The 10,806-nt window shown below is 37.8% G+C and overlaps 1 protein-coding gene across 1 annotated transcript in view; it reads right to left on the minus strand.

Annotated features, from left to right (window-relative positions):
* The window catches only part of sesn2 (sestrin 2), a 28,336-nt gene extending 18,738 nt beyond the window's left edge, over positions 1-9,598 (minus strand). Inside the window, exon 1 of the mRNA XM_061931492.1 lies at positions 8,718-9,598. Within this exon, the coding sequence (XP_061787476.1) occupies positions 8,718-9,098 (381 nt within the window). The 5' untranslated portion in view covers positions 9,099-9,598. The remainder of the gene's footprint in view (positions 1-8,717) is intronic.
* Positions 9,599-10,806: the final 1,208 nt, after the last annotated feature.

The raw sequence follows: 10,806 nt of genomic DNA on the forward strand, positions 1-10,806 counted from the left end.
CAGACTGTATTTTAGTCAAGTCGTTTACAAAAAGTAAACATGGCAGGCTATAGGCTACGAGGAGCTAGCGGCTACACAACAGCTAAGCACACAATAGCACACCAGCTAGACCAGTGTTTTTCAACCACTGTGACCTATTTGGGTTAAAAAAAATTCTTGCAAACCAGTAATTATAGTCTGCAAATGATGTGTTGTTGTTGAGTGTCGGCAGAGTAACCGCGTAATACTCTTCCATATCAGTAGGTGGCAGCAGGTAGCTAATTGCTTTGTAGATGTCGGGAACAGCGGGAGGCAGCGTGCAGGTAAAAAGGTGTCTAATGCTTAAACCAAAAATAAACAATAGGTGAGTGCTGCTAAGAAAAGGCATTGAAGCTTAGGGAAGGCTATGCAGAACGAAACTAAAACTGAACTGGCTACAAAGTAAACAAAAACAGAATGCTGGACGACAGCAAAGACTTACTGTGGAGCAAAGACGATGTACATCCGAACATGACATGACAATCAACAATGTCCCCACAAAGAAGGATAAAAACAACTAAAACCTTATTGATTGCTAAAAACAAAGCAGGTGCGGGGAATATCGCTCAAAAGGAAGACATGAAACTGGAATATACCCAAAAAAAGAGAAAAAGCCACCAAAACAGGAGCGCAAGACAAGAACTAAAACACTACACACAGGAAAACAACAAAAAAGTCCAAATAAGTCAGGGTGTGGTGTGACAGCACACCTACTTTGAGACAAGAGCTATAGTGATGCATGCTTGGTTATGGTTTAAAGTCATATCCAACAATTGCGACAACAACTTCTTACTGTCAACTGAGTTTCGTTTTTTAATGATTTCTGCTGGTGGTGTAGCCTCCGCATTTTTTCAACGCAAAAAAAGGTTGAAAAACACTGAGCTAGACAATATTGCACATTTGTCAATATAAACAAGTATCACATAAGTATAGTTGCGTATTACTTACACATACAAAGTGTCCAAGGCGTATTAGAAAGTATCCAGTAACAAACGTGTCCGCAACATTCAACTTAACCCTGTAACACCCCTTGTTGTAAAATTACGTTACCTTTAACCATCCTAAAAAACAATCTGTTATAATTTATTTTACTTTTTTTTACCACATTTACATAGTCATTGGGTCCTATTGTTCAGTCTCACAAGGCTATTGGATCGTACATTTGTTTATAAGTCACGCCTTCTGGCCATGAACTCACACAACCTCTCATGTTTTCCTTCGAACAACATTATTTGTTTCATTGAACTGGATTCATCAGATTCAAGTAAGTAAAATATATATACTTTTTTTTTTTTGGTTGTTATTACAATGTCTAGAGCATGTACTAGAGATGCGCGGATAGGCAATTATTTCATCCGCAATCGCATCACAAAAGTCGTCAACCATCCGCCATCCACCCGAACTAACATTTAATCAAAACCGCACCCGCCCGCACCCGCCCGTTGTTATATATCTAATATAGACGATGCAAGGCATTAGTGAGGTTATAAAGCTTTTGCCTGTTAAAGAAAGGAGATTGATCCAATGCAGCAGAGACATTCAATGCGTGCCACGCTGTCACGGCCCAGACGCACACCAGTGCGCAATCATCTGGGAGCCGCGCCACTCAAACTGCTGCAGGCAGCTGCGTTCTATCTTGTTTTAACATCCTGTGGCACTCTTCTGGGATCACGGCGGACGAAACTGCTCATGCTCAGGGTGTTTGTGGAGATTCGGGGTTTTGCACAAATGTGATGCACCATGTTAGATGTCCCGGTTTTGTGACTGTCGTAGACATAAACAGCGTCGCAGCTCTTGCAAATCACGTAGCCAGCATTACTATCATCCTGATTTACAACCTCATAAAAACGAGTCCACGCTGAACTTTCCTGGCCTTTTTTCCCCTGGTCTTTAGTATTCCCTTTTTTAGTTTGTCGCGTACCACGTTTGCTGCCGGCGTTGCCATCTCTTTTTTTTTTTCTTCTTCTGTTGTGGCATGCTGCAGGTGCCTGCTCGTTTTTCGTATGTGGGTAACAACATTTAACTATGTATATATATTTCCGAATTGGTTTAACTGCCACCCGCCTGAATCTATTTAAGATCAATGTTTTTTAAATTTCAACCGCCCGACCTGACCCGCGGATAAAATCTTTTTTTATTTTTATTTCAACCGCCCGACCCGCGGATAATCCGCGGACTCCGCGGTTGTGTCCGCAAACCGCACATCTCTAGCATGTACATATGTAGTTATTGTGGAATAGATGCATCAAATTTCATTTAGAGCTTGTTATATAATTGTTGCAATTATACAACACTGGGTGAATGTGGTAGTAATAGTTGGCTTGTTGCAGTGGGCTCAAACAGGTTGTATTCCCTCCACTACATCACTGCCTGAAGTATTGTCTCTATACATGCATAGTATACATTCTACCCTTGTGTTGTGTTTTGGTCAAATTTGACTGACTTAAAAGTTTTATCTCTAAAAAATGTAGTTAATTGATCAGCCTGACCTACAATTCCATGACTTTGTCCACAAAGAGGATATCACCAGACAATTCAGTTCTGGGAAAAGGAATGTTCCTGAATGTGTGGATGTAATGGGGGTATGCATGTTTTCCTTTTAGTATGATAATTAGAGCCATTAATCCATTTACATTAATATTGATGGAATTTGGACACATTTGTCCAAACAATCATAAAAATAAAAAAAATTAACTCTTCAAATTCTGCATCAAATGCCTCCTACAACATCTGAAATGTCAAAAAAAAAATGTTATAGGTTTTTCTATATTTGGGTCTTATAGGGTTAACAGCGACATTAATTATTGTAACCACTCGGTGTCTCCCAAAAAACAAATTACCACTCCACTTGACGATACGACCCATATGGGCGCAAAATCAAACACATTCCGCTTTGGGATTTTACAATGAATATTTTGCACCGTCTTAATTTAAAACCTGTAAAGGCTTAGTGGCCACATGCGTGGACAGCACCTTTTTAGCTCTTATTTCCAAAATTGTGTACACTACTGAATTGGGGTCTTATGGGCGCATATACTGCCATCTGGTGGTGTCAGAAGAGTATAACATACAATAGAATTTGGGAAAAAAAAGTGTAAAAATAAGAATTAGTATGTCACTAAACATGAAGTACACGTTTGTGTACTTATGGACTAAGTACATCATATCAAAAGATGATTCTTAGTTTTTATTCTAATTAGGGTCCAATAAGCCCAAATAGCAGAAAGAAATAAAAAAAGCATGTAAACAAACAGCTTGGGCCTTAAGAGGTTAATGTCATGACTTGGTCCTGGGTGTCTGCTTTTCCGGGATGCAACGGAAAGTTGGCTCGGGCGAGACGGGAATGTAAGTAAATTTTTATTCAAACACTATAAATACAAAACAAGGAAGTAAACAAAAGGCGCGCACAATGGCGGAGAACAAACTATGAAACCAAAAAGACTATAAACATGGAACAAAAACTTACTTGGCTTGGACAAAAATAGTAGCATGAAGGATGGACACGAAAAGAAGTGTCAGGAATGGACAGAGCATAAATGTGAGGATGTCACCAGAAAGACAAACTGAAAAACAATGAACTTAAATACTACAGACATGATTAACGAAAACAGGTGCGTGACTCAAAACGTGAAACAGGTGCGTGACGTGACAGGTGAAAACTAATGGGTTGCTATGGTGACAAACAAGAGTGCACAATGAGTCCAAACGTGGAACAGGTGAAACTAATGGGTAATTATGGAAACAAGACAAGGGAGTGAAAAGCCAGAAACTAATGAGTCCAATAACTAAACAAAACATGACTAAGACAAAACATGATTACACAGACATGACAGTTAAGTAGATTTCCATCCATTTTCTACCGCTTGTCCCTTTTGGGGCCGCGGGGGGTGCTGGAAACATTTATTGAAATTGTATTATTTTAATTTTTTATTATAATGTTTAATATTAATCTAAGCCGCAGATATATACATTGTGAAATTAGGTATTTCCAAAGGAAGATTTTGTCAGGTTCAAACACTAATGACATCTATTAAACAAGACAAGAAGCAAAGAAGTAAACAGAGACAGAATTCAATTTGGACTCAATATTGAGGAGAAACGCGGTGGAAAAATAAGAATTAGCATGTCACCAAACATGAAGTACACGTTTGTGTACTTATGGACTAAGTACAACATATCAAAAGATGATTCTTAGTTTTTATTCTAATTAGGGTCCAATAAGCCCAAATAGCAGAAATAAAAAAAAAAAAAGCGTGTAAACAAACAGCTTGGGCCTTAAGAGGTTAAGTAGATTTCCATCCATTTTCTACCGCTTGTCCCTTTTGGGGCCGTGGGGGTGCTGGAAACATTTATTGAAATTGTATTTTTTTAATTTTTTATTAAAATGTTTAATATTAATCTAAGCCGCAGATATATACGTTGTGAAATTAGGTATTTCCAAAGGAAGATTTTGTCAGGTTCAAACACTAATGACATCGATTAAACAAGACAAGAAGCAAAGAAGCAAACAGAGACAGAATTCAATTTGGACTCAATATTGAGGAGAAACGCGGTGGAAAAAAAAGGTGGAAAAATAAGAATTAGCATGTCACTAAACATGAAGTACACGTTTGTGTACTTATGGACTAAGTACATCATATCAAAAGATGATTCTTAGTTTTTATTCTAATTAGGGTCCAATAAGCCCAAATAGCAGAAAGAAATAAAAAAAAAGCGTGTAAACAAACAGCTTGGGCCTTAAGAGGTTAAGTAGATTTCCATCCATTTTCTACCGCTTGTCCCTTTTGGGGCCGTGGGGGTGCTGGAAACATTTATTGAAATTGTATTTTTTAAATTTTTTATTAAAATGTTTAATATTAATCTAAGCCGCAGATATATACGTTGTGAAATTAGGTATTTCCAAAGGAAGATTTTGTCAGGTTCAAACACTAATGACATCGATTAAACAAGACAAGAAGCAAAGAAGCAAACAGAGACAGAATTCAATTTGGACTCAATATTGAGGAGAAACGCGGTGGAAAAAAAAGGTGGAAAAATAAGAATTAGCATGTCACTAAACATGAAGTACACGTTTGTGTACTTATGGACTAAGTACATCATATCAAAAGATGATTCTTAGTTTTTATTCTAATTAGGGTCCAATAAGCCCAAATAGCAGAAAGAAATAAAAAAAAGCGTGTAAACAAACAGCTTGGGCCTTAAGAGGTTAAGTAGATTTCCATCCATTTTCTACCGCTTGTCCCTTTTGGGGCCGTGGGGGTGCTGGAAACATTTATTGAAATTGTATTTTTTAAATTTTTTATTAAAATGTTTAATATTAATCTAAGCCGCAGATATATACGTTGTGAAATTGGGTATTTCCAAAGGAAGATTTTGTCAGGTTCAAACACTAATGACATCGATTAAACAAGACAAGAAGCAAAGAAGCAAACAGAGACAGAATTCAATTTGGACTCAATATTGAGGAGAAACGCGGTGGAAAAAAAAGGTGGAAAAATAAGAATTAGCATGTCACTAAACATGAAGTACACGTTTGTGTACTTATGGACTAAGTACATCATATCAAAAGATGATTCTTAGTTTTTATTCTAATTAGGGTCCAATAAGCCCAAATAGCAAAGAGAAATAAATAAAAGCATGTACCGTAAACAAACAGCTTAAGAGGTTTATACTCTCTAAACTTACGAACACCATCAAAAATTCTGCTTTTTGATCGAGCATGACAACACCAAAACTTTTTGCCTGCACTTAGGGCTGAGGGGATGAAACGATATCGATATCAATCGCGACAGACATGTGATCGATATTGATAAAAAAATGCATTGGATAAACAGTTCAATATATTTTTTCTTCTACCATGAATTGATTAACGTGGACCCCGACTTAAACAAGTTGAAAAACTTATTGGGGTGTTACCATTTAGTGGTCAATTGTACGGAATATGTACTGTACTGTGTAATCTACTAATAAAAGTCTCAATCAATCAATCAATCAATTATTCGTGGGAAGAAAGCAAAAGTATGGAAGCAAGGTTGGTTGCATGAACGAAGGCACTCGCTGTCTGGTAAGCGAGCAACGCAGGAAGTGATCAGTGGGAGTGACACGCTAACAGCCAATCAGGTGACAGTATCAACTATCAAGTTTGCTTGTCTGGCGGTTGATTCTTTGCATGGAGTGAGAAAAGGAAGTCAAAATGAAGAAATTATGTATAAAAGATTAAAAGTCACCAGGACAGTATGGCACTTCTTTTTTTTTCCTTTTTTTTAAAGGGACCATAGTCAAACCAATGTGGTCTGTAAATGATGCAAGGCGCTCACCCTTTAGAGCAGTGTTTTTCAACCTTTTTTGAGCCAAGGCACATTTTTTTCATTGAAAAAATGTGGAGGCACACCACCAGCAGAAATCATTAAAAAATTAAACCTGGCAGCCGATATTGACAATAAAAGTTGTTGTCGCAATTGTTGGATATGACTTTAAAGCATAACCAAGCATGCATCAATATAGGTGTACAATAAAGTAGGTGTACTGTCACCACCTGTCACATCACATTTGTTTGCTGTTTTCCTGTGTGTCGTGTTTTAGTTATTGTCTTGCGCTCCTATTTTGGTGGCTTTTTCCCTTTTTTTGGTATTTTCCTGTAGCAGTTTCATGTCTTCCTTCAGCGATATTTACCGCATCTACTTTGTTTTAGCAATCAAGAATATTTCAGTTGTTTTTATCCTTCTTTGTGGGGACATTGTTGATTGTCATGTCATGTACGGATGTACATTGTGGACGCCGTCTCTGCTCCACAGTAAGTCTTTGCTGTCGTCCAGCATTCTGTTTTTGTTTACTTTGCAGCCAGTTCAGTTTTAGTTTCATTCTGCATAGCCTTCCCTAAGCTTCAATGACTTTTCTTAGGGGCACTCACCTTTTGTTTATTTTTGGTTTAAGCATTAGACACCTTTTTACCTGCACGCTGCCTACCGCTGTTTCCGACATCTACAAAGCAATTAGCTACCTGCTGCCACCTACTGATATGGAACAGTATAACGTGGTAAGTCTGCCGAACTCTAGACAGCACAGACACTCAACAACGCCACATTATTTGCAGATTATAATTACTGGTTTGCAAAAAATATTTTTAACCCAAATAGGTGAAATTAGATCATCTCCCACGGCACACCAGACTGTATCTCACGGCACACTATTTTCTTACACTTTATTAAACATTTGACATATTCTTTATTTTTGCACCTTCATTTAACTTGCTAAGTGTTCAATGTGTTTTTACTATTTTGTTTACAGTGTTTTCCATGCTTGTGTTGACATTTCCTTTCTGCCCTGATAGCTGAGGTTACATTTGAAATAAATATGGTCCATATTTTCCCTAGGTCAAAATATTTAACAATTATTGATATCGACCTATACAAAACACTTACATGGCGATACAGTTCTCAGCCCTACTTGTACTATTAGTTGGAGAAATAGACCTCCACGCTGGTTGACTAAAACATGTCGGAGAAGACTATTGTTCCAATATTTCATGCACTTGCACACCCTTAAAAAGGGAAGAAGATACATTTAAATGAACAGATTTAGTCAAAGATTCGGGGGTTAGTTTTTTTTTTTGCAGCTATCATATCAGGTCAATATTGGTATCAGCCGATACGGTATAGTAACGGAAATTGAAACAATTTTTTCAAAACATCCTTGTATGTTTAAATTATTATTCTTTAATCTTCTGTTGTTTTATTGTTCTGTTTGTTTTAAATTCCCTCCTAAAAAAGTTATACAAATGTAATTATAAGTAATGCAGTTAATGAAGCAGTTATATCAGGTGTCCTCAATTTGCAATTTTTTTTTAACGGCCCACTATTAACATAAAAAGCGGAATAAAAGAGGTGAAATGTTTATTTATTTATATATATATATATATATATATATATATATATATATATATATATATATATATATATATATATATATATATATATATATACTTGCTGCTTACTTTTAAAAAAAAATAACACCTACCTTTCACTATTTGAGTAGCTTTTGTTCTGCCATTCGAGTACTGGCGAGCGATCTCTGAATCCGGGAACATATCCTTCACGGATTTGATGAAAACATCCGCAAATGAGAACGGGATGTTGCTTGCAAGGTGGCCCATAATACTGCGTTGCCGCCGCCTTGTGCTTCTCTGACCGTTAATGAGTGACCATATCTATTCGGCCAGCGTGTTATGGGTTATAGATAAACCTATGGATAACGGAGACATGTATGATAGTCTCCTTTTCAGGTGAGAGACGACGCTAAAGGCAGTGCCTTTAAGGCACGCACCCAATATAGTTGTCCGGCTGGAAATCGGGAGATTTTCGGGAGAGGCACTGAAATTCGTGAGTCTGCCGGAAAATTCAGGAGGGTTGGCAAGTATGCACATGGCTGAAAATTGACCAGCAAATCTGCTTGATATTTCCACAATAGGACAAAAAAAACTTGCTGAGACCAAAAGCGGGGGGCGTGTCAATACAAAGGGGGCGTGTTTTCTTCCGGGGTGGGCGTGTCCCATTGGCTTGTTTGTGCACATCTCAGTCTTGCGTCACTAAATGTCTGATGAAATAGGCAGCAATCGTGATAACTTTGTATCGATCCGCGTGATTCGATATGTCGTGACAAGTGGAAATAAACAAAAATGTACATGTTGCATAGGCACCCACCTGAGCGGCTCGCAGCAGCTCCGTGGCTCTGGCGCGCACCTCCGCTAACGGACAGGAGGACGAGAGCCGCAGCAGATGCAGCAGCGTGTCCTTGCCCAGGCGAGTGGAGCCGGGCCGGTCCAGACCCAGACACACCAGGACCCCGCGGCTCAGCTCCTCCAGAGCCGCTGCCCTCTCCTCCTCGTCCCTGCTGCAGAGCCGCGCCAGGCTCTTCATGGTGGGGGCGCCGCCGTCGTCGGCTCCGGTCTCGGACTGGCACCGGCGGCGGCGAGTCGTGTCGCCGGAGCCGCGGGACTGCGGGCCCGGCGCGCCGTCTCCGTTGGTCCGGCAGGTGAAGCCGTTCTCGGTGTCACTGGCCATCTCTCGCTTCTGGGCGGACATGAGATAGTTCGCTAGCCCCCGTCAGCCTCCACGTTAACTACTTTTATCTGCCGCTGCTCGCTTCAGTTTACTGCGCAACCGCCAGCTCCGTCAATGATTAACACCGGCGGACAACGTTCACAGAAGCCGGATATTCCTCTTCTCATCCCCGCCGGACTGACGGCAGCCGAGCTAACTAGGCTAAGCTAACTATGCTAAGCTGTCTAAACTAAGCTAACTATGCTAAGCTAACTATGCTAAGCTAACTATGCTAAGCTAAGCTAACTGGCTGTTGGCAGATGCTCCAAACTGCTTCGGGCGGCTCTACGGTGACTCGAGGCGGCGGTGCCGTGGCCCGAACCGGGACTGAACTCTTCGAATGTGCGAAGTCACCCACAGAGGACGGAGCGCGAACCGGGGCGCCGGAGGAGAGACGAACAAAAAAAAGTAAAAGTTGGAAGACGCCGGTTTCACGCAACTGTGGCTTTCTTAGCCTGATTAGTGACGTCACTGTGACGTAGGCATCACGTCCCACGAATAAACACTTTGCGAGGACGATTACCGTAATGACGTCTGCTCGTTACTTTTCATTTCGTTACTCTCGGTTATCGTGACATAAAACGGCCACAAAAAATACCTCAATCGATCAAAAGTATGAGATAGAAAGTCATGTTTATGAGACAAAAAATAATGTTTATCAGATTAAAAGTCATATTTATGAGATACAGTCATGTTTATTAGATAAAAAGTGATTATTAAATACAAAGTCATTTATGAGTCATGTTTATTAGATAAAAAGTGATGTTTACCAAATAAAAAGTAATATTTATGAGTCGTGTTTATTAGATAAAAAGTGATGTTTATTAAATAAAAAGTCATATTTATGAGATACAGTCATGTTTATTAGATAAAAAGTGATTATTAAATAAAAAGTCATTTATGAGTCATGTTTATTAGATAAAAAGTGATGTTTATTAAATAAAAAGTCATATTTATGAGTCATGTTTATTAGATAAAAAGTGATGTTTATTAAATAAAAAGTCATATTTATGAGATACAGTCATGTTTATTAGATAAAAAGTGATTATTAAATAAAAAGTCATTTCTGAGTCATGTTTATTAGATAAAAAGTGATGTTTATTAAATAAAAAGTCATATTTATGAGTCATGTTTATTAGATAAAAAGTGATGTTTATTAAATAAAAAGTCATATTTATGAGATAAAAAATAAAGTTCATTAGATTAAAAATCACGTTTAATAGATAGTCATATTTATAAAATAAAAGTCATGTTTAATAGTCATATTTATGAGATAAAAAGTCATGTTTATTAGATAGTCATGTTTATTAGATTAAGTCATATTTATGAGTCATGTTTATTAAATAAAAAGTCATATTTGTGAGATAAAAAAATTATGTTTATTAGATAAAAAGTCATGTTTATTAGATAAAAAGCCATGTTAATGAGATAAAAAGTGATGTTTATTAGATAAAAGTCATGTTAATGAGATACAAAGTCATGTTAATTAGATAAAAAGTCATGTTAATGAGATAAAAAGCCATGTTTATTAGATAAAAAGTCATATTTATGAGATAAAAAGACATGTTTAATAGATAAAAAGTCATGTTTATTAGATAGTCATGTTTATTAGATTAAGTCATATTTATGAGTCATGTTTATTAAATAAAAAGTTATATTTGTGAGATAAAAAAAATATGTTTATTAGATA

Source organism: Nerophis lumbriciformis, linkage group LG37 (genome assembly GCF_033978685.3).
Source record: "Nerophis lumbriciformis linkage group LG37, RoL_Nlum_v2.1, whole genome shotgun sequence".
Classification (NCBI taxonomy): Eukaryota; Metazoa; Chordata; class Actinopteri; order Syngnathiformes; family Syngnathidae; genus Nerophis; species Nerophis lumbriciformis.